General features: G+C 41.0%; 1 protein-coding gene across 1 annotated transcript in view; it reads right to left on the bottom strand.

The window, feature by feature from the left end:
- RIN2 (Ras and Rab interactor 2) overlaps positions 1-22,338 on the bottom strand; it is a 51,854-nt gene extending 29,516 nt beyond the window's left edge. Inside the window, exons 1-2 of the mRNA XM_010574914.1 lie at positions 22,254-22,338; positions 8,937-9,031 (exon numbers count right to left, since the gene is read on the bottom strand). Coding sequence (XP_010573216.1) covers positions 8,937-9,031; positions 22,254-22,307 — 149 coding nt within the window. The 5' untranslated portion in view covers positions 22,308-22,338. The remainder of the gene's footprint in view (positions 1-8,936; positions 9,032-22,253) is intronic.
- Between the last annotated feature and the right edge of the window lie 2,287 nt (positions 22,339-24,625).

Below are 24,625 nucleotides of genomic sequence, written 5' to 3'. Positions count from 1 at the left end.
CTTATCCATAAAATTTCTTTCTTTCACTTATCCTCAACTTAACAGCTAGCTTTAAGATAAGCCTTAGCATTCTTCTTCTAGCTTGTTGAAATTTGGCAGTCTGTTCAGATACAGGTGTATATGCATATGTGATCAATTGAACATTTCACCTCCTTTCTTTGTTATGTTCACATTTGGAAAAACTTCTCTTCAAAGGTATTTATACAATTCAGAAATTTTTATTCCCAAATAGATTGAAAAAGCTGCAACTTACAGAAATATTCCTCTGTCCTGCTTGCCAGAAAAATCTGTTCAATATTCTGACAGTGGAGCAACTCACTACCTGTTGGTGATCACTGCGCCAAACGCAAGCACTTTCTCTGTTTGCTTGTGGATTATTTTCACAACAGAAGCCCACAAACTAGCATCACTTCATCTTATCCCCGGACTACTGTCTCTGCTCCACCAGCCCAGTCATCTTCACAGCTGCGTATCCATCTTTATTCCCCTCTATTAATGTGTGGTCAGAGACCTCAGTCAGGAGAAAGGGAAAGGACAAGGACAAAGTTAAATGCCCTAAATAACCCTCCCTAAGGCACAGCTTCACTAAGAAATCATCCTAAGTGGTGGTAATTTTTTTATGGGCCATGCTCCAAATTCTCTAAATATTTACATTTTTTCCATTTTATTATGAAAGGTCCTTACCTCACATTTTAGTACTACACTTCCCAGGATCAGAAGCAAGTAAGGAATTGTATATTTATGCTCTTAATTCCTTTGGCTCTGGATCGACTCCTATGTGAGGAATAAAGGCTAAACTAAGTGTGAATGTGGCAAACTAGTGTAAGGTTAAAATTTATTTGGGGCAGAGCAGCTAAAGTTACTGCTAAACTCAGTAGCGAAGTACAGTTCCTGGAGGCTATAGATACTTGTTATGCATTAAAAATCCAAATAAATGGAACACTTTGAGAACTCCTTTTGTTATGCAAAGCTTCGCCATCATTCATATAATACAGAACACCCAGTACAATTGGACGTGTGTTGGTGGTTCGAATTCCTCATCTTTGAGCTAGAAGTACATCCTGCGATTCTTCTAGTGCTAGGAATCACTACAGAACAGCTACTCTGGTAACAGCTTCCTGATGACAATATTTAAGCATAGACCAAAAATGCCCTGCAAGCTCAAGATCTGACCTGCTAATACATCAGGCACAGAGGTTGTGTTCTCCCTACAGACCTTCTCTGATGGCAGAAGAGGCCCTGAGCAGCAGAGGGCAACACAGCTGCATTTCCCCACTGCAAACTGTCTCGTAGCTCTTCTCAACTTCGTCTTTTGGACAGGCAGTAAACATCATTAACAGCGTTTACCACCTTCGTTATGCCAGTTACTGTACCCAGAGCAAGTGGGTAGAGACTTCACAAGCACAGGAGCACTGAATGCTTAAAACCAAACACAAAAATCTGCTCCCCCCCCCCCACTCCAATAACACTACCCCAAATGAAAACCCACCAAAACAAACAACAAAAACTCCAACCAACCAAACCACTTTTTTTCTAGCTTTGGTCAGCTACTTGCAGCATCTCTGGACAGGGCTAGAAAGGAAAGTAAACGGGATAGAGAACTTTCACTGCATGATCAGATAAGAACAGGCACAATCACTCAAACTTTTCACCACTTCGATCACCAGATCACCTGTGTGCCTCTCCCTTCCTTTTTGTCCTCTTTCTCAGTTTGCTTATTTATGATGTGATGCCTTTTAGATTTGCAAGGCATCTAAAATGCAGATGATCTTCCCTCCCCGAGTGTCAAAAGCTGTTAGTAACTGCCAGTATACCTTCAAGGGGCACAAAATACACAGAAACATGTTGTGTTCAGAAGGGAAGTAGTGTTTACATCAGTTATGACAGGGCTCTGAAAATGCCACAATAGGAATCCTGGGTTCCCCTTTCAACCATGGTCCCAGCAGAACCTAGTGTAGTAATGTATGAATCTCCACAAAAGTCAAATCATGAATCACAAAAGTGTTTTCATGAGCTGTACCTCCAGTAAGTATTGCTTGGAAACTTTCCACTCACCTTCAGAGCCAGTTAGCAACGTTACAAATCAAAGATAGCTGTGGCAAAGTGCAAGTTATACACCGACACTGCCTGCAGGCTTAACAAGATATAACTTATTTTCATTCTTTGGTCAAGAGGTGGAAACTAAACATGTTGCAGAGGGAACATGTCTGCAAGGGAAAAAATTTTAGAAATTTACAGTTAAGAAGAAAGTTACATCACATGCAAAACGAGGTGCGTGACTGGTATCTGCTATAAGGCCTGGCACTGCTTGCTACCAGGAAACAACCTAAAGCTAGTAGGAGTTTGCACACGTTTGTAGGGTCACAGTGTTCCTCTTCAGTGTGTCTGGCTTAATGTTGTCAAATACACCCAAACCATTATAAATCGGAAGATTAATTTGAACAGGGAGCTGTTGGGTTTTTGGAACCTCCAGGTACTTATATGCACAATCCTTCCCACATGCTGGGATCCAAGGAGGAATGCAACATGTGAGCCCACACCTTACTAACCTAGATATACACGCACCTCCTTTTTGCAGCTGCTTCTGCCCCCTCAAGAAATAAGCCAAAGATTATAAGTATCTGATCATGATGAGACTTTCTGCCACTCCTAAACACCACCAGTTCAAATGACCCCTGTTTTGGGTTTGTGTGGTGGGTTTTCGGTAGCATGGAAGGGGCTGCAAGGGTGGCTCCTGTGAGAAACTGCTAGAAGCTTCCCCGGTTCCAAGTCAGACCCACCTCTGGCCAAGGCTGAGCCCATCAGTGATGGTGGTAGTGCCTCTGGGATAACATATTTAAGAAGGGAAACCTGTAGCAGAGAAGGGAGTGGAATGTGAGAGAAACCCCTATGCAGATACGGAGGTCAGTGAAGAAGGAGGGGGAGGAGGAGTGCCAGAGGAGGGGATGCCCCTGCAGCCCCTGGTGAGATGGCAGGCTGTCGTCCCCCCCAGCCCACAGAGGTGAGCGGGGGAGCAGATGCCCACCTGCAGCCCACAGAGGAGCCCACGCTGAGCAGGGGGATGCCCCCAAAGATGGCTGTGACTCCATGGGAAAGCCTGTGCTGGAGCAGTCTGTTCCTGAAGGACTGCAGCCCATGGAAGGGACCCACACTGAAGCAGTTTGTGAAGAACTGCAGCCCGTGGGAAGGACCCACATTGGGGAAGTCATGGAGGACTGTCTCCCATGGGAGGGACCCCACGCTGGAGCAGAGGAAGAGTGAGGAGTCCTCCCCCTGAGGAGGAAGGAGCAGCAGAGACCATGTGTGACAAACTGACCCCAACCCCCATTCCCCTGTCCCCCTGCACCGCTGGGAGGGAGGAGGTAGAGAAAATGGGGAGTGGAGTTGAGCCTGGGAAAAAGGAAGGGGTGAAGGGAAGGTGTTTAAAGATTTTGGGTTTACTTCTCATTATCCTGTTTTTATTTGATTGGTAGTAAATTAAACTGATTGTGTTTTTTCCCCAAGGTGAGTCTGTTTTTTGCCCATGACTGTAACTGGCGAGTGATCCTTCCCTGTCCTTGTCTCGACCCATGAGCTTTTCTTTCTGTTTTATGCTCCCCATCCCACTGGGGGAGGCAGTGAACAAGCAGCCTCCTGGTGCTTTGCTGCTGGCTGAGCTGAAACCACGACAACCCCCATGCACCTCAGCTAGATCAGTACTAGTATGTTACTGCAATCTGCAGGCAGGTAAACTAGGAACAAACAACACTTCAAAATATTATTTCCTATCCACATAATAAAGAAAGAGGCAGAGAGAACTATCAGACCTGGTGAACTCTGGCAAGAGCATAGTTTGGAAAAATCATATCTGGCAAACCACATACAACCTATGAGAAGCCAGTTCCCAAGGTCCAGGCAGTTAAAGGTCCATTAGTCTGTTTTGACAACCTATTTGCAATGGTCTAGCACTACTGAGCATCATAGTCTGAGTTTGTTTTTCATTCTTAAAATTAATTAATGATCTGGGTGCTAAACACACAGTCAAACCCTGACACATAGGAGTTCTTAAAATTTGTCACGTCTTAAAGTTAGACTGTAAAATTATTTGAGACTGGGATGTGTGTGTAACTTCTTTGGAAACAATCGCATGGAAAGAAGGACCATTTGAATTCCTCACAATCACCTGATTAATTCAAGTGTACAGAATAAGAAGTTGCTGTAACCTAAACACTAGCAAAATATGCTGTATACTATGCAACAATTAAATTTCTCTCCTGGTTTTACTTTTAGGTTTTTGGGGGGGTTTGTTTGTTTGGTTTGGTTTTTTTGTTTTTGTTTTTTTTTTGGGGGGGGGGTAGGTTTTTTTTGTTGCTGTTGTTTGGGGTTTTTGTTTTGTCTTGTTTTTTTTACAGCGATTCCCAATAAAAGATAATCTGACTAGCTCACGTTAAACTCAAAATCAAGACACAAATCAACCTCCATGGATGGTCTACTTTAATGCAGGGGCACTACACTGGTTCCTCTACAGTGGGAGAGGAGTTTCAATGCAACTCACAATGAATTAAAGAAAATACATGATTCATGCAAGTTTCCTTAGATTTTAGAAAACCCATAAGCACGTGGGAAGTAAACAGAGGTAACTGCCAAGACAAACAATGCTGTGCTGCATCCTCATTAGACTTAGCTCACAGTAAAGAAGACAAGGAACAGGTTGAAGCCTGTAACCAGGATTATCCTCTCCCTTATACCCACAGGGCTATAACATAAACCTCCATCCTGTATCTATGAAGCAAATGCTCCTGCCCTCCTGCTCACTACTGGAATTTTCTTTTGGTCTCAAATCCTACCTATGCCTCTTGCTCTAACCTTGTAAAACCTAAACTTCTAACATTTCTCCCTTTTTTTTTTTTGTGTGGGACTTTGGATAATGAGCCAATCTGCTCTCTGAAACTACTGCCACTCTCCCCAACCTCCTGCATTGACAAACACTGGCTTGAGGAATGGACTTTTCTCTCTTTGGGATTACAGACACAGCAACGGTGCATCCAGCTTTCGTGGACATCTTCTCAAGACGACGAATGCTGTTACATGGGTTTGCTGTGTTGAATTAAACTAAGCCAGCTGCTGTAGGATTTACACACACACTTCCCTCTGTAGAGGAGCTTACCCACCCTTCTGAGGGCATAAGAGGAGTTGTAGGACGAACCATCAGGATTTGAGGGATTCAGTCTGCTCCCACACTACGGAGAAGGCTGGTTATCAGCCCAAATGAAAGACCAACCCTGGCTTTAGCCTATCATCCCAGATGCACTCACTAGCCAGGAAGAAGGTCATAGTGAGAGACGAGGTTTGATAGTATAATGAAGATAAAGACTCTAACTTGCACTTGAATGCATCCACATTTCCTCACTCCATTTTTTGCCTGGATTGGCCTCTGTTTTTAGGGTACTTGCACACCAGGATCATGTTACCCAGGGGGAAGGAGAGAGAGAGAACAGGTCTGCTCTTTGCCCATGGCAGTAGGATGCTCAGCATCTCCCCAGTAATGCAACTTAGCAAGCCTTGCTGCGAACTCTTTGCGATGGTGCAAAGGTTTGCAAAGATTCATCGTTCTCCCACTCCATTGTTACTCAGCAGCGAGGAATATTCCTTGTTTCTTCCCCAGTCACAAGGACAATTAGAACAGCAACAAGCAGGTAAAGTGAATCTTTCTAAAGTTTCAGATGAGCATGAACCTTGGTCCAGTCCCACCAAAGGCTCCCCACAGTTAACCCAGTTTGATTCCCCACTGCAAAAGTGCCTGGATTTCTGTAAATCCTGCAATCTAGCAGGCCTTAATCGCACAAGCCTAGCCTATCAAGCATCAGCTGGGAGAGGGCATAAAGCCTCTACTGAGCATTATCTCCATTCCTCAGCAGCTGGTCTGTCATTTTCTTCTCCATGCCATTACAGCTGAAGGGACAGGACAAAGCTGCTGGGGAAAAGGTTACCTGTCAACAGTAACAGAAGCAATTCACCATGCAAGACACAGAAGACAACGCTACTAAATAACTACTGTGGAAAAATGTAGAAGACACAGGTGTGAGGGCTGCTCAGTGCAAAACATATGGGAGGGAGCAAAGTTCTGCCCTTGTTTCTGTCATGGTGATTAACAGAGCAGGAAGGGAATATGCTGTAGCAGCTGCCACCACCAGCAAAGCATCCCTGAATCTTTCACAGGCACCAAATGTTCCAGGAAGACTGGGGCTTTACAGCCTTCCCTACAGAGGGACAGCAGTGAGTTTTTTCCCCCTCTCCATCACTGACAAAGACAACGGACATGCAGGGGTCCTAGGGCCCTCAAGGGAGACCAAGTACCTCCTAAAAGACCACCTGGATGCCACCAGCCACATCACATGTGCTCCCCCACCCTACGTGGACTTGGGCTGCCACTGCATGCAGAAGCTCTCCAGTTACCCTTTCAAAGGTCACCAGTACAGCGCAGATCAGAAATGTATCCCATTTATGCCCTTTTCTGACAACTCCACTCATTTGCATTACTGAGATATATGCCTGTGCTGGGAAAAAGTCCGGGCATCAAACACCGTGGAATACCGAAACAGATGGCATGAGCATCCCACTTAAAACACATTTTTACAAGCCTCTTTTTTGCCTGGCTTTTATATGCTTACAAGCCAAAGTTGTAGGCCCAGTTATTTGAATCGTTCTCAGTGTTACTTGGGCCATAGATGTAAAAAGGGGAGACAAGTCCAAAATATAACTGGGGGAGGAGCATAAATCTGAAAGTCACTACACAACCACAAAAACACCCAACCAAAGACCAAAACCAAAACAACAAAACCACACACCACACCGCTAAAGTTGCAGACACACAGTTTCATGCACTTATTTTTCTGAATACAGTTGAGAGCTCTTGCAACCACTGCCTTTCTAAAACTGTTCTGGGAGATGTGGATATATGCTAAGGTGAAAAATGAGCAAGGCAAATAGACATTCCTTTTAGCTCAAATTTCTCTAGATGCAAATCCAAATGTCACATCATGATACCAACTTCTGAACAGCAGAACACACAATAATAAAAGCAACCTACATTAATTACGAAGTTTTAAATTAACTACAAAGAAATAAAGTTATGATAGTAAAGACATCTTTATAGGGAGTCTAGTTTAAATAAGAACGCTGGAAAACCTTAGTTGAAATTTCTGTAATCTTGCTCTGTAGTTCTACATAAATAAAAGATATCAGTGCACAACTAATTATATAATTTATATCAGCTTTGATACTTCTTCCTTACATAGAAGCACACAGTTTAGATTTATGTAGTCATACAAAAATTGGCCTTAATTCATTTATTCAGATTTCATATTTTACATTTATCATCTTAAAAGTGACAGAAAAGAATGAATTTCTTTTTTTATTGGATGGCTATTATTTCAATATGAAATTGAATTCAGTTATATAGTCATGGAAAGTGCATTATTCACTTTATGTTAGCTTTACTTATATATTCTAATCAAAATATATTTTGCACTCAAAATTAACAAAAACAGTTAAAAATTAATTTAAAAAAATCAGTACAAAAAAATCCCCACGGTCAGTAAAATGGGGAGATTTAATTGACTGTTTCCAGCTAAGTGTTTCCACCAGGATTTTAGAACCAATAGATCTTAGTCTTTCATGCATATGGTGTATTCAAAGATACAAGAAGCCTCTTCTTAATTGAAAATTAGCTAATAATTGTTGAAATTAATTAGCTGAATCTACCAAAATGGAGAAAGTAGCCTTCCTGCCCCTGTAAAAGAGCTGTGCCTTCAAAAGCTTTAAAACTTGAATAATGCATAACCAGGGACATAGCCAAGGACTTTAATTAGTTCAGCTGTCTCATGTTCTTTACCACTTGGGCAACAAAGCTGCTGCTCAATGTTTTATTTAAATAATTTAAATATATATTGTAGTAAGTTCTAGCACATTTCAAAAGTATTTATAGAAAGAAAAAAAAAAGCTAAAAAACACGGATGCGATTCTAAATAACAATTTATCATCCACTTCATTAACTCACTGCCTTGAAGAACAAAACCTACCAGCTCCAGAGCTGGCCCAGACTGTGCAGTCAGATAAAACGGAACACCTGCATTGGTTGCTTTCCTCTTGCAACAAATATTTCAACAATAAGTATAAAAATGTGTTCTCTTGTTAACACAATGATTAAAATATTGAATATCCTCCAGATGTCAATTTAATAGACATTACCAATCAAGCACAACAGCCATAGCAAAGCCAAAATGCTGGGGTCCCACTATGCCCACTTAAAGGTACAACTTTAACATTACAAATTTCCACAGCCCACATCTACGTGGCATGATCTATTTTAAAAAGCCAGAACTTTTATCTGCACTGTAATATGCATCTCAATTTTAAGTTAAAGATATGTCCCCATCTATTTAATTTTTTACCTTTTTTTTTAATGTGCAAGATACTCACATGTAAATGAACTTAAACACATAACCCGCATAACCATCAGCTCCCAACAGTCAATATTTTACTTCCTAAAATAAATCATGTTATTGTATGTTTAATCTTCACAGAGCCACTTGAAGCAGCGGACATTTTTAGTCTTTACAGCCTGAAAGCAAAGCTTATTACCACAAACAATGGGAATTACATTAGTAGTTTCCTGCTTTAGACATTCATCAGTACCCAAGATTTGTAGCAAGGAAGTAGAAGTGAAGTTCAGTTGCTTTTAGAAGATATTAAGGCAAATACACAGAACAACTGAATCTCTGGGTGCTCCTCCTGCACAAAAGCAAATTCCTTGAATCAAGAGCAAGACAATCTATACCCCCTATGTTGCTAGGACGAAAACTGCTAGGACATAAGTCACCCAAGAAGAGAGCACAATGAAAACATTCCTGTCATGGTACACCTCCAGGAACTATGAAAATAAACATTTTAATCACCTTCGCAAATCAGCAGATTCATCTTCCACTGTGAGATCTGTCTGTACCATCTCCTGTTTCAGTTCTCCGATTTCTGAGGCAATTGTGTCAATGAGCTAGAAAGGGACAAAAATAGTATGACGTCAAGTGAGTGGAAGAGGCGTGGAAAAGAAGCCCGGGCAAGTTTAGTCACCAGAGATCACAAACTTTTTTTTTTTTTTTTTTTTTTTTTAAACTCCATCCTTTTTTGACTTCCCCTTGCAAAGGAAAATGTAAGGGTTGGGGCCACTTATAATCGTTCTTGGAGTTTTGTGCCAGTACAAAACCTTCCAGGTTGGCTAGCTGTTTTATTTGAATATATTAAACCTGCAGCCTCAACATATTATACAGCAGCTTAAAAGAACTAAATTATTTGATCGTTTGTAGCATTTCCTTTCTCAAATAAAAAGATATAATTAGAAGAGTTCCATCTGCAAGAGTTATTTCAGAAGGGACACTCAGCCAGCATTACGACATTGTGGTAGATGAAAAGTAACAAAGCAAGAAGGAAATGGGTGGCTGCTTTTCACATTAGGTCCTGGACTGCACTCGAACAGAACAACTCAATTAAAAGAGAACTGCCTTGTAACACTTCAGCTCAGGTGGAACACAATCCTAATTTTGGACACAAGGACAAGAACTCATTTTAAAGCAGGTGAGATTAGCACTAGGGCTGTATCCTGAGAAATACAGCATTTGCTAGCCAGATGTCTGGGAAATGTTTTGTTGAGGAGAAACCAACTATGAAGTTTGCAAAGCACGCTGTCTTGGACATTCTTTGCGGCAACTGCATCAAGTTTGCTTGACACACTGCACCATGACAGTATATAAACCCTGGCAGTATTCCCTCTCTCCTGCCTGTAGTGAAACTTAATGAAAAGGTTTGCAGTGATGCCACCTCCTCTACCACCACTCCCACACCTCAGAACAAACAAAAACCCTGGCAGATGAAGTAAAAACAGCTTTCCAGTCCAAGTTAGAACAGCCTTCATAGTCACCCACAAGACACAACCCTGAGTCCCACTAGTGTTTGGTAGCTCAGTACAGCAGCATTTTCAAAGAATTGCAGGCAACATTCTCCTATACTGTTTTATTGGAAGTTTTCCTCTACCTCAAAAATTCACACCCTCCTTTGCTGTGCAGCATTATTCCAATCAATTCAAAAGAAGTTTCAATTTCTGCTTACAATAGGCCAACACCATTAAATATACCTTAAGTGAGAATAAATTACCATCTACTACATCCACACCATAGGTTTCTTTCTGTCAAGATCAGAGCTCTCAGCCATACTGTACCACTGGCATCACAGTTTACAAAGATCTTCCACCTGCTGACTCTCAAATACCCCCTGAGTCACTGTGGCAAGATGTGAGCAATGTCTTCCTGACCATGACAAAGAGCAGCAGGAGGAACCCACGTCATCCTGACGGAGCAGCCTTGCACCTCACTGCAGCACTCGGCACGCCCATGAAACAGCACCTCCTAGGCATGGGTAAATTCATTCCTCTTTCTGCATAAGGGATGAATCCAGCCCCCACATTGGCTTTACACCATGAAAAATACACATGCCACTGCTGTCAGATGAGCCTCACTAGAAAGCCATTGCATCATCATGCACATCTGACAGTGGTTATGGACAGCAGCATCGCCTTAGAGGGAAGCTTTGACCTGGATGCTCAGAGAGCAGTACCTGGCTCTAGCCAGTACACAGCTGACTGCATCTTGCAGATCACACTGCATTGTTTTTTCTCTTTTAAAGCCTCTACCGCCTTAGCATCATCATCCTTAATATATTTATTCTTGCAATCCTCTGAAATGCAATACAGCTGCAATTCTCACTGACCTGATGGAGGGGGAGTTTCACACTATGGTGTGCTGCCCCCGAAGAGGGAGGTTCCACTTCTTCCCTTGGGCTGGCTTGGCTGTTCATCTAGCCCTGTTAGCTGCTTCACCTTGCTAAAAGGTTGGAAGACCTTTTCACCTTGTATTTTTGTTAGTTTTCTGCTGGCTTAATGACCTGAATCTAATCTCAGAGGGGGCCAGACAAGCTCCAGAGCAGACACCAGGAAACGGAGGACAGCACCAGGCTAATAGTACATTTGCCCCTTTCAGCAAGTCACTAGATCTCATCAGCCCCAATGTGAAATCATGCTCTGTTGCTCAGGCACCCTGCAAATAGCCCAGGTTTTGCGCTGTTTTGTGCTGACCTTGGAACACAGAACCTACGCCCCAGTTTAGGTACCCCAAACTAGCCAATGATTGGATTAGCCACCCAAAACTGCAATCTGACCAGGACACCCCTGGAATTCAGACCACCCAGGTCTTCCAGCCATCTACTCGGTAGCAGGAAACATGCTTTTGGGCTGACACTTCCTAATGGGAAAAAAAAAAAACCCAAACCCAACTATCCACAGGGAATAAAAAGCTGCACACCCCTACCATGCACTGTATTCAAAGTGGGTGTGTGCACGTGACAGTCTAAGAAACAACTCCCAGGATATTTAAATCAAACATTTTTCTGTTTAAAGTAACACCTGAAATTATGACAAGCCATGCCAAGATTTCAAGTCAACCATTAAACAAATGAAATTTAAATAAACTTTTTAATCATGTGGATTGCTGTTCACGTTTTAAAGAAGAAAGCAACTGATCTATGGAAAGTCTTTGTCTACAAACCGAAAGTGCAGCTGATAGACTTAGCCAATTTTTTTAACAGCAATCCTTCTGCACAGTAATCCTTCTGTACCTGTAGAGAGAGAGGTATTCACTAATTCAGTTCAACAGTCAATGAATTCAAAACAGAGAAGCTGACTACAAGTGTAAAAAGACAGGAAAATTGCATTTCTCTTCCAAGCTTTGGCTAAGCAGTAGAAGTGGAAGGATCAACTCTCCTAGGCCTAAATCTCTGATAAGCAATCCATTACAGTCTCTAGCTACAATAATCACTCTTGAAACTATTCAACCAGTTTCAAACATGAATGTGCCCTCATAAAGTTAGTGTTAAATAACTAACAGCATTCTAAAATACAGACACAATGGATTTCTTGTTATTTGTATCAAGATGTACAAAACACAAGTCAAAAAACCCTAATAAATATATGTTTGGAAAGAAATACACAATTTGCCATTTTTAAATATGGGGTGTGACACCAGAGCACACCTTTAGTGAACAAAATCCATTCCAGGTTTAATTACAGCCTATCAATTACTTAAATTAGGATTTCCTCTTCCTGGATTAAAATCACATTTCACAACTGACGGCACTTCACAGTGGAGAACACAGCCAAGAGCTTGCTTTATTAAAGAGAAGAAGTTCCAATGTCAAACAGAAGAAAAAAATACTCACTTTTAAGTACCTGCTAAATTTCTCCAGTCTTCATTCATTATTAGGTTTGCTAAGTGCAGTGAGGTAGTCAAACAACCATACAAGTTGTTACTGCTAAATAAGATATAACCCTGTTGATGTAAGTCTTACTATGTCTCTACAGCTTTTGTAGCCTTCTTATCCCTTCTGCTGAAGCTTTTCATTTCAGTTCCTTAAAAGAGCTTGTAATTGCTCAGCACAATCTTATGTTTGCTTTTTTTACTCCTTTATTGTTCACACCTTTACCTACATATCTTGGCATACATCTCACCACTTCCCTGACCTATATTTTTCTGTCCTCCATTCAGGAGCAACATGTTTCAACTTAGCCCCTTTTTCAAGTATGCAAACACAAGACTTGCAAATTGTAATTGACTTCAGTGCCAGGATATTGAATTTTTAGATTAAGAAGTAGATGGACTTAAATTAAGGCAATATCCTTCTCCTCCCAGCCACACTGAGCACTAGTTTTGACCTTCCATATTAGCCTCCGAACAGTAGGTTTCTCAAATTAAATCTTCCCAGTCTCTCTGGCAGCTGAATGAGTAAAGTGGAATTAATTCTCTGTTTACTGTGAAGTTTCTAGTATTTTCAGATCTCCTAACCTCCCAACTGCTGCAATAAGGTAGTGTGCAGCCCTTCCTTGCTGCAGCAACTCTCTGCCAATGTTAAAACCTTTCCAAAGTTGCACCTGAACGCAACTGAGAATTGAATTATTATTTGAACTGAACAGATTACAGCCTTTTCTCTCTTCCCACCAGATAGCCACAAAGGCTCTAACATTGTCTGTGGAGTCATGAATGCAGCTACATTCAGGAACAGAACCACCTTACGTGCTTCATCCTGCAGTAACAGTTAAAACATTAACTTTTCTAACGGATGAAGCAAGGCTCAGTTTTAAATCACAGTATTCCCTGAAGATGCTTCCTATTCACTGTGAGAATGTTAAGTTTTTCAAGCACCAAGTAGTCATGAATATGAGCAATTTAGCCAGCTGTAAGTACATTAGGGCTTCTTGTCATGGAACCATCTCAGAAGGAAGGCACCGCTAGTCGGCTACCAGCACACAACATGAGTCAGCACCTGGAGTCTCATTATAGATGGCAACTGATTCACAATGATCTGCAACTATATTTGACCATTTAAAGTAGGAACTCGTGATGGAAATCATTACCTGAAGTTCAACATATTATTAAACACTATTCAAGGATTTAATCTGTTAATGAAACAGACCTACTGTAGGTAAGAGCTCTGCCACATGCAATATTGAATAAGGTCAGCAGAGCAGCCTTTTCATTGAATTAGCAGCGTAACTCTACTCCAGTGCTACATGCGCTGGTCACCCTGTCTGATCCCCCGCTGCAGGGGGATCACAAAGGGCCCAGGGAGAGCATAAAACCAGAGGAATCACCCCACCCCCGGCTCCTTCCACTGCATGGAGCATGGTAAAACCTAAGGCCAATGGCACAAGCATCTTAAAGACAGTCTCAGAACAATCAAGCTGGAATTGACCATCTATTCGTTTTCAAGGGATTATCATCAAACTGCTGAAAAGGGTTCTCTCAGCTCTGCCTGGCAACAGATGTGTCTCAACAGCCTTCCTTGGAAAGTCAGCTGTTTGCTTAAGATTAAAGTAGAGCAGGAGACAGACTGCTTGGCAATTCCCTGGCTTCTTCAAATAAATCAACCATCCAAACAGAGAAGCTGATCAGGAATAAGAGGAGAGCAAGTCAATGCTCCACCTAACTCCCAAAGTCTACCCCGCGTTTACTTTCCCCGGACCTGCACTCGAGGAGAGGGAGGGAGCCAAGATGCCTCAGGAACGCTCATGTGTGGTGGTCTGCAGGCTGGGCACGGGAAGCCAGCCTGATGCTGACCGCACATCCCACCACAGCGGCTAGTGGATTTGTCCATAACTCATAGAAGCTGTAAAGATGGCAAGGGGGAGATTTTGGCAGCTGGTTGGAGACAAAGAGGCACTAGGTATCGTGAGAAGCAGCATGAGAAGCACGTGCTTCTGCTTCAAAGACAGAAAGGGGAAACAGTAAGCAAAGCGGAGCAACCCTCTATTCCATTAGCAGCTGCTTTTGAATCATAAGCTGCCAGCACCACAGCCCAGACTTCTTTCCCTGCAAAAATTCCTATACTAGCAACTGCAAGAAAGCTAAACTGCTGTTCCCCATGAACCAGCTGCTAGACACAACAGGATGAATCAGCTCTGCGGAAGTAGCTCCTCTTCATGGGCAACATCACCTTAGTCTTTGCACCCACAAGGCTAGTTGTAGCCATAAAGAACCATCACAGCAGCAAACATGCCCTGTTCTCCAACACATCTACAGAGAGCAAGTGGCTCACAGGCCAATGGTTTGCACAACAAAAGTCTTTTTCAGCATCTTTCCCTGAAAAGTATAGAATACAAGGAGCTCTCCACAGAAGCATCCATGGGCTTTCAGCCACCCCCTCAACACCTGCCTTGCTGTGTTGCTACCTGGCTGTTAACTGACTTAACTGTGTTAACTGGATTTGACCAGAGTTGGGGGGGGTAAGGGAGAAAAAAAAAAAATTCATGAAACAACTCCCTCCCAGAAAACAAAATCTCTGGGCACTACAGCAAAGAATTTTAACCCAACTTGTACTAACAGCACAATAACATGCTCAAAAATTCAAGCTGACACTCCACACTTCACGCTATCATTTCATATATTGGTTTGACCCTGGAAGATGGAACGGATCTACAATGCAAAGGAATTTAAATACTGTATAACCTTCCTACATTGCGCTTGTTTACTTGTACCTAAAAGCTAACCGTGGCAGTATGTTTTCTGATGCTTTCCAACATTCAATTTACCTTCGGAAGTTATTTGCAGTTATTTTTGTATGGCTGCCATGTTCAGCCTCTTTAACACAACTGCCTTTTACATCTTTGTCTGGGAAAGGTACTTGCTTATATAAGATTAAAGTTCTTGAAAACAAATATTTTAAAATGGGTTTTAACTTATTAATGCTTTAAATCAGAATAGCATAAGGCAAGCACTGCAGAACAGTTTTATCCTGAAGACGTTGTAATCTTAACACTTTTTAATTTGTGTGTCTGCCTTGAAGAGAACTTGCCAGAAACTGTCTTTCTTGAGAGGAATTTTTATGTGTTTAGCAATTTTATTTTTTGTTTTTCTAAAGAGAACTTAAACAAAATGGCACATTTCAAGCAGTCTTATGCTCACATTCTCTTCTAAAGGCCAAATTTCTGGAGTATACTACATATCCTCCATGACACAAGGTAGTCTTCCCTTAGTCTATGAAAAGTCAGTACATCCTGGACAAGGCAACTAGATCAAGTGCTTAGCATCAAACCTGAACCTGACCTACAAAGTCCCCCAGAACAGAACACACTCTGCAATCAAACTGACTCATCAGCTACCAGCAGGTACCACACCTGAACTAAAACAGTCATCTTCAGGAATAAAAACCTCATTTTTTTTTAATAAACTGCCAATATTTTTTGCAAATGGCAATTAATTTTCCTTAAATTCTTTTTCATGGGGAAAAAAAAAAAACAAACTACTCTTCTGATTTTTTAAAAAAAAAAATTCTTTTGGAGTTGCATTATTTAGGTATCCTTGCAATTAACTGACATATACTGTTACAACAGCACCTGAAAAATAATTTTTCGTCAAATAACATAAGGTGTACTCATTGATTTTATGACATAGTTTCTGAGGTATTTAGGATCAATGAAATTTCTGGTCATTATACAGTGTACATGATGCTTGCATGATTAGCATCATACAAGATGAGCTGTTAATAATCCATTTCTACAAAACGCAGGAAGGACCCTGGTTGTGTACTATTATTAGATCCAACCCTGAGAAAACAAGCAGCAGCAGAAGGCTGCCTTGTTCTTAGTGGAAGGCTCAGAATATTTGAATTCGTCCAACAAATTTCTCTATTCACAAAGAGTGCGATTCCTATTTTGCTGGAAATAATGGGAAAACTCATCTATTGGTTTCAACAGACTTGAAATCAAGACCATAAGAGGCAGTTTCCAAAGGAAAATACAACAAAGTGGATGGATATATTTGCCAGAGGCCCCTGTTAGCATAAAGAAACATATATGAGCCCCAAGACTTAAAAAGTAACCTGAAGAAATCTGTAGCGGATTGTTTAGGACTATGAAATAGATATTACCCTGCTACGCTACAGAAAAAAGAGGTTTACATGAAAAGAAATGTATTTGAAAGTATGACATCTTCTCAGGTGGTAGATTATTTAACATTTAAAAAACTCACAAAATTAAAAGGAGACCTTATATAGCATGATAAGTAGCCATTTTTGTGTCTAATGTTTTTCCTTTGGAGTCTATTTCTGATAAAGCACTGTTCTGTAAGTTAAAAAGAAACTACAATACAACCACTGTAAACCCAAATAATAATTATGACTCAGCATGAATTCACATAGCAGCCCAGTACAGTATTCCCTAACCAAACCTATCCTAAACATTAGATTGCCACAAATACCCATTTACTAACTGTTTACATTCCTAAACTCCATGAATGAAATAATGAAATGCAAACATCTTAAACCACAATGTTTCCTTTCACAACATATCACGCCATGCTTATTGCCAACTGATTCTTCATTCAACTAGACTGATCTCAGCTTTTAGAAGCTGGCAGGGGTGACAATGTAATTCCTACATACAGACCACAAACATATCTCAGCTCCCCAGTGCTCTCTCACCAGAACATATATATTCCATTTTTATGTTTTACATCTTTCAGGATGTTATATAAGCAGCAAAAATCAGAGCAAGCATGTTCACTAGAAGCAACACACTCCCAAGGAGCTACAGTCACCTTTTTTCTTACTCATTCAACTCATGAAGAGTTTCCCAGTCCCAAGAGGAAAACAGGTGGCTTTGACTTGATGTCTGTTTCAGGCCATTTTTAGAAAAATCACTCATCCGACACTGCACAGCAACTGAATTCCTGTTTTTTGTGTTGAAATGTAAATAAGCTTGTACAGAAAATTAACAAAACTGCCATCTTTCTGAAAGCACACTGATAGAGTCAGCCAAGGTGACCACTGCAGAATGTTTCAAAGCCCCACAATTTACAACAGCTAAAGAGAAAAAGGTAAGATCGGTGCTTCTAATCTGGCAAGGGAACATGGGATGAAGACAGCAAGGATCAGTATAAGACTGGACAAATGAGCCTCAGCATTTACCATCCCCCCTCCCCCCATCCTGCCAGCATCTCATTTTTCATTCTTTCTGGAGACCTGCATCCTCTTTGGCATCACATCTGTTCCTTCCTGTTTTGATAAAGCAGAGCGTAGCAACCCTCAAAGAGCACCCTGTGTTGACAAGGTGGCAAAGCGCCAGAGATGAGCCAAACTGGGAATGCTATTTCTGGACTTGTCCAAATGTCTGAATACAATCAAATATTTTTATACATGGCTGCCATTTCTGGTTATTTTGCACAGTGATATATGAATTCTCAAGACCACTAACGTTATTCAGTGCCTTATTCATCAGTAAGCAACAAAGTTTTACCTGATGTTTGATTTTGGGACAGAAAAGCTTTAATGGTCTAAAACCTCTGATACCAGTTCAATAAAGATTGGAACATTTTAACGAGAAGGAGGATGGTTCAGCAAAAAGGATGTTTGTCAGACATACATGCAGTTCCTTGCTTTACCACAGACTCCCTCTGTAACCACTGGCAAACTATTCAGTCCCAGAATTACCCAAGCCTAACTCCATCTTTGCTTCATTTTTACTACTTGCTACCTCTGAGCCTTCATCAATTGCAAGGTATAAAGACTCCAGAGAATTTAGCCTATAAAACTACAGACCTTTGCTCTTTGTAAAATGGGGACAACACTGTTTTCATGGCGTACTAAGCATCCAAAAAATCAACGTGAAAAAACTAAGGGGTGGTTAGAAGCTACAGCAATGGGAACTATTTAAGAACCAGAAAGAAAAGTAAAGTTGGAATTTCCCACTGGTATTTGTCAGTGAATTTTCTCATAAATGTTGCTGATAGTTGTAAGATAGTCTTTTTAGATTTAAGTGCCCTGAGAAACTGCATGCCAGCATGCTGAAGGTTTCTTGGGCAACTGTAAAGTAACAAGCACAACATGAGAGCCCTATGCAGAAGTACACTACACAGTCTGTGTGTGTAGGACAGCATTCTGAAGTACAGGTCAGCACAGGTAAAAGGCTATATCTTAATTACTAGGTCTCCTAAACACAGACAAGCAAATTAAAATAATGTAAACTGAAAAAATCTGATGTGCCAAGTGTTTGCTTTGCTAACTCATCCAGCTGTAGCAAATGTAAGTTGTCACAATTTTACACATGTGGGGGAGGGAAAGAAAGAGAAGGTAATTTTGCTGTACACACAAATGCACACATATAGACACCGGGTGCACTACGCACAGGCTGGATACATTGACTGCCTGCAGTTTCCAGTTCAACACTGTAGGTTCGGAACGGTGGTCCAACAGTGCAACTTCCCAAAGATGGTGACAGGTTTGAAAAGGTAGCTTCAAGGCATCTTTTATTCCCAGTATTCTTCAGGCCATTCCTCTGTCAGGCTGTCTTATAGGAAAATTTAGGACAACCTTAGTTTCTTAATTGACAATATTTCTTGTGGCCTTAAGAGTTTGGTGTCTTGAAATTGCTCCGGCATACTGCATTCATAATCATTTTGAGTAGCTACAACCATCACATCATGAACAGGAGGCACACAAAATAGCTATTCCAGCATCTATGTTCCACACAAGAATTACTTACACAAGGAGATACCAAAAGCCTGCAGAAAATGACATGGGCACTTGTTTACAGTCCCACTGACATCGTGATTCCTTCAGCACACACGTAAGTGACAACCTAGAAATACTCCTCATAACTGAGACAGTTGCTTGCTATGACTTGAAAATATGACCTTTCTCCCTATATGCCTGTGGACTGCCAAACAAGGATAATGTTTGTGCTTATGAGATACAAGATGTAACAAAGGTGTGTTGCAAAACCTAGAAGTGGTTCCTGTCTCCAGAAGACCCTGTTTATTGCTGACCACATGAAGCTCTGGGCAAGCCAAAGAGGAAAACATGTTGTCACTGGAGCACTGATCATTTGTTTCCTAAAGGTTGGCTTGGTAAGATTGCCTTAAGATAAAGAAAACACGCAACACATGAAAAACGCTTCAGTGTGCTTCTGTGTCACTACAACAGTACTATGAAGCTGCTGACACAGAAACTGGTCCTGCACACTGCACTGGCAGTCATTATAGCTCTCCATGTGCTAAAGGCACCAGCCACCACTTGCTTGTTCCCCTTTGCCTGTAACCTATCATGAGCGTATTTATCATCTGCTAGAACACCCACCCTCACCCCTTACCCCTCCAAACATTATGATCAGATTCAGGCAGCAGAAGAATGGCATTTCTGTCCCAGAGGAATAGAGGGAATGGAAACAGCAACACCTGCAATGTGTGGCATGGGACCAGTGAGGAGAGCATGGTGCACTGGTAGCAGCAGAGGCGGCAGGAGCTAGGAACAGTCAGTAAAGTGGCAGCTGCTTGCCACTACTTAGAGCTTTGGATGATCAATCACATTTGCTGCAGTACTAGAAAAAAGAAAAGCAGTACGCTTTTTCTTAATATAAGCTGAGATGGCAGCAAGTATTAGCATCTTTCACTGGAAGAAGCTACAGCAGGCAAACAATATTCTAAGGGAAGCAATCAAGGTAAGTTAATTCAGTGCTCAGAAGCACCTGTAAATTTTGATTGCTCCCTAGAGCAAAGCCTTGCCCAGCAAGACAGCCACTGTAACCCTGGCATTATATAAAAAGCAAAATTCTAGTGCAGAACAGACAAGTTCAACTCTGTTGTATTTAACCCTGATGCCAAGCTGGTCTATGTGACAGTTTACTCTCCTCCTCACATCAAAAAGATACACATATCTTCCTGGCCAGTGGCAGGACACCACAGTTTGATAGGTCAGCATACTTTCAGTACAGTGGCACTGCCTGGACACTTATTCTCCCTGTCCTGCTCTCTAGAAGTATATGGTGTTTGCAGCTGTACTCACACAGTGCACATGAAGGCTTTGTTAACTACATTTCAGATCAACTAATCCTTTTTCTGGAAGAAAATTTTAACTACAACCTTCTCTACAATTAACTTCAGCACTGCCTCCAGACCTCCTCCATTATTCATAAATGAAAAAAAGTTAATGGGATTCAGTCGTCTTTTGAAAACCGTACTGATAACTCCTGCCGCACTTCTGCTTTTTGTGATGCCAACCTGAAAGATGACAGTTCTCCAAAGTCAGTCTCTGTCATATAAAAAGACCAAGACATGTTCCTACATTCCCCCAGAAAACAGTAAGCTCACTGCAGCGCTGAAAGCCCTCTGACTGATTCCCCCAAAGCCTTAACAAACATCACATAGAGCAGGAGGCAGGAGAGAGGACACTGTAACCCATGCTTACTTTTGCAGTGTGATTGTTCACACCTGAGCTAAGCTACTACTGCTCAGCAAATCTGGGGCCAATCATGCAAGTTAACTCTGCAGGAAATACTGGGGAAAAAGCAAAATTAACTCATCAAGTTTAATCCTTGACAGAAGTTCCCAGAGACAGAAGTGATTTATAACTATGTAGAAGTGAAGATGATCACATAAGATGCACAAAACCTAATGACTGCAGGCAATGAATCTGAAGTACATCCTTTCTCATGCAGTTCTCAAGGTTCCAGTTTCCAGCTATAATGAGGTTAGCGGGACAAAAATCAGATATTCACACCCAAGGAGAAATGCATTTCTAAAGAGTTCCAGGGAGTATTTGAAGGTGCTTCAACAGAGGGTTCTACCTGCCTGCATCTCTGAGTACCACCTCAAGTCTGGAGAGGCCTCTCTACCCATGCCTGTATTCCCAGGTGTTTCCCAGGGGCATTAGGAGACCATATGTTGCATCCTGCCTTCCTGGCTCCTTTTGTACATTGCCATGCATCAACTCCATTCTGTGATGGAATGGAATTGAGGGGAGACAGAAGGGCTCTCACCTGAAACATATTTCTCACTGGAATATGCTGTATTAGGTGTGCTGTAAGCCACACGACATCTCAAAACAGCCCTCAGAACACAGAAACAGTAAATGGAATTATTCCCATTTTCTCTCTATAAGCACATCCATGCCAGAACAGAACTACCAGCTTTCAGTGCCTGTATCATCCAGGAAGCTGGGCTTAGTATCTTGAGGGAGGAAGCATTAGACTCTTTTAAAAAAGTATGTAGGCACCCAAAGACATAGACATCTGCCTTGCTGCATTTTTGAGAGTACGGCAGTGAGCTAAGCACCAGCTTCGTGTTGATTTCAAACAAGATGCACTTAGACTTTAAAAAAACCAACCAACCAAAACCTACAAACAAAGCAAAACCACCAAAACACAAAAAGGACTGAAATATACATTGAGAATACAAAGACAGTATTCTTTTGAGTGTTCAGATTACACAGAAACAAGGAGCTCCCAACAGTTTTTCTTAAAATAGGCAAGGAAATGAAACCAATTTTCAATCCAATAATGGAAATCATAAACCTGTACCACAACTTTAAACTACACAAATCCAGTTTATGAAAGCTCTAATAATTTTATGCCTGTGCATAATAAAGTTCTCAGCATTAGCAGCAAAGAAAGCCACAAGCTGTTTTACACCAAATATCCTATTTGGTGTACAGGAAAGTGATATACACATGAAATAACTGGCTAGTAATCTAACCATGAATACCACCTGTAAAAAGAGATGCTTAAGAAAGTGCTTCCCATTTTACAGAAAAGGCTTGCTACATATCACAGACTGTACTGTGCATTCTGAAGCACTCATTTCACATAAAACCATGTGCTTTATGTTCTGTATAAATATCCCATTTACCTTAAAGAAACTTCCTCTTTTGTCCAGACAACGGGCTTTCATTGTCAAAGACATCTTCCCCGGGAAGACTCCACTGTATGCCTTGAACTCCTAAAAGTAGAGACATTTTTTTAATGGTTAGTCCAGTCTGTAGGAAATTCCTTTCTAAGCCACAGAAACAGTCACAACAAGCCTTATGCCAAAACCCTTTCCGTCAACAACATGATGCCATTTATTTCCCACCAGAGTCCTTACATATCCCTTTAGTCTATTATTTTTCCATAAATTGGTTCAAAAAGACAGTGCTACTCAGAGTTCCACGTTTCTGCCTTCTCTTCACAGCTGATCGTGTAGCTGTGAGTAATTTTAATGTGCTCATTAAAAAAAGAATGCTAAAAACATAATGATTACTTTGTTTGTTTGCTTGACCTCAGCCTGAAGTACAATTAGAACAAAATGTTAGATGTCATTACAATCCGCTTTCAAATATTACAGTATTAATACAGGGGAAAAAAATTAAACATCACCCTCAAGGGAGAAAACACATTACCATGAATGTAAAAGAAAAAAAACAAAACCCACCCTACAAAACCAACCAAACCAACCAACCCCAAACACCCCCTAAAAAATCCTGCTTGAAGTTCCTAAAATGCAATTAAGTCTTCCAAGAGTCATGTCCAAGTGAGAAACTGAAGATGCAGTTAGTAAGAAGCTGCATTTTCTACTATCAGGTAAACTGAACGAATGGTTTAACACCCAGATGAATATAACAACACATAACTAGAACATAGGGACATAATCAGAAATATCATGGGGTGATCTTGAGCTGATTAGTAGAGTTCCTCTAAAGTCACAACCAATTCACACCAGTAATTTGTGAACAAACTTCTGAACTAAACAGGAGCCAAGTTCCATGGCTAAAAAGTCCTTCTACAATTTTTAACAGCGAGCTTATAATTGCATTTAAATAGCCTAACTCTTCTCCTCGCTCACACATTTACTGACCACATAGTAGGTATTTATGTTGGAAGTTTCAGTTACCCAAATGGTAAATATTGCAGGTGCAAAACATTATAGATTAAGATAGAGGCACAGCTTTTGATTTGATACAAGCAGAAATTAAAATATAAATGGCAGTGAGCAGCAGTGAAAAACAAGTTTAGTGGCATGGCTGCAGATGGAGCTTGAGCAAAACAAAGAAGCTGGGACAGAGAATGCTGACAGTTAAAAAAAACAAATTTGACACATACCCGCCTGCTCTCCCCCCTGCCCTGCGCACACATACATACACACGATTCTGCTTCCCTCTAATGCCTTATGAGAGGGCATCAACAAGGGTAAAACAGGATCGAGGAGGAAGGAAGAGCTTAAAAGAAAAAAAGGGTTAAATGAAAAGCTCTGGCAAGCGAAAGTATTGGAAGAGGGTAAGAGGCAGAAGCAGGGGAAAAAAAAAAAAAACCCAAAAACATTTTCTGTTGGTTTTAACATGTAGCAGGAAGCTTTAAATTGTTCACCCCGTTTCCAGAGGTCATACCACAAGAGCACTACAAAAGGTTACATTTTTCCACTTTGATTCTGGTTAAAAAGCAGCCGTGCCAGGAAGCTCAGGAACCAGCCTGTTTTCCAGGCAGAGTTTGCAGACTTTAAAGGTTGAAAGAAAAATCCTGAATTCTCCATTCTTGTGAAAGCCAAACACTAGAGGATGACCAAGAGAAGACAAAAACAGCACTGGAAAAAAAAAATTAACAAAAATAAAATCAAATTTTCTTTGTATACCAGCATATTTAAAGGAATACATACATTCCTGACGAGGCTCTAAAGCTTTCACTGTGATCTGTGTGGCTTTATTTAAAAGTCAGCCTAAATAACTTGACTGCACCAATCCTGTAAGAGATTGAAGTCCAGTGAAGTGGGTGGGCTTGCAGATGCTATTACATTAGTTGAACTCTGTGTCATCATTTGCCACATACACACAGGTACAGAACAGTTGTTCCACTCCGGGGAGCATCAGACATTTTAAAGACTTTTGGTATTTGATATTGGCTATTCTAAACAATCTAAAGGTTGCCATATAACACGAGGTTTTTAATTATAAAACTGTTTTCTTTCAATGAATTCTGGAAATGGAATTTGCACCTGAAAGACTTAAGGTGGAGGGAGAAGCAGGAAACCCAAAAAGAAATCAGAATAAAAATTCACTTTTCCAAGTTGATGCTATCCTTTTAATGGCAATATCAAATTCAATTCCACAGAAAAAAACCCAGAGATTTTAAATGAGTTACATTAGGGGTTCATGAGCAAGATCATGTAGTTTTATGTGCATCTCTCATCTCAGTCATTAATCAATCCATCTGCAAACAACCACCCTTTCACAGGAAATCTAATTTTTTTTT

The sequence above is a fragment of the Haliaeetus leucocephalus genome, unplaced genomic scaffold, assembly GCF_000737465.1.
Source record: "Haliaeetus leucocephalus isolate CR32 unplaced genomic scaffold, Haliaeetus_leucocephalus-4.0 Scaffold450, whole genome shotgun sequence".
Classification (NCBI taxonomy): domain Eukaryota; kingdom Metazoa; phylum Chordata; class Aves; order Accipitriformes; family Accipitridae; genus Haliaeetus; species Haliaeetus leucocephalus.
Note: the sequence above shows the minus strand (reverse complement) of the source record. Positions and strands in the feature narration are given on the sequence as shown.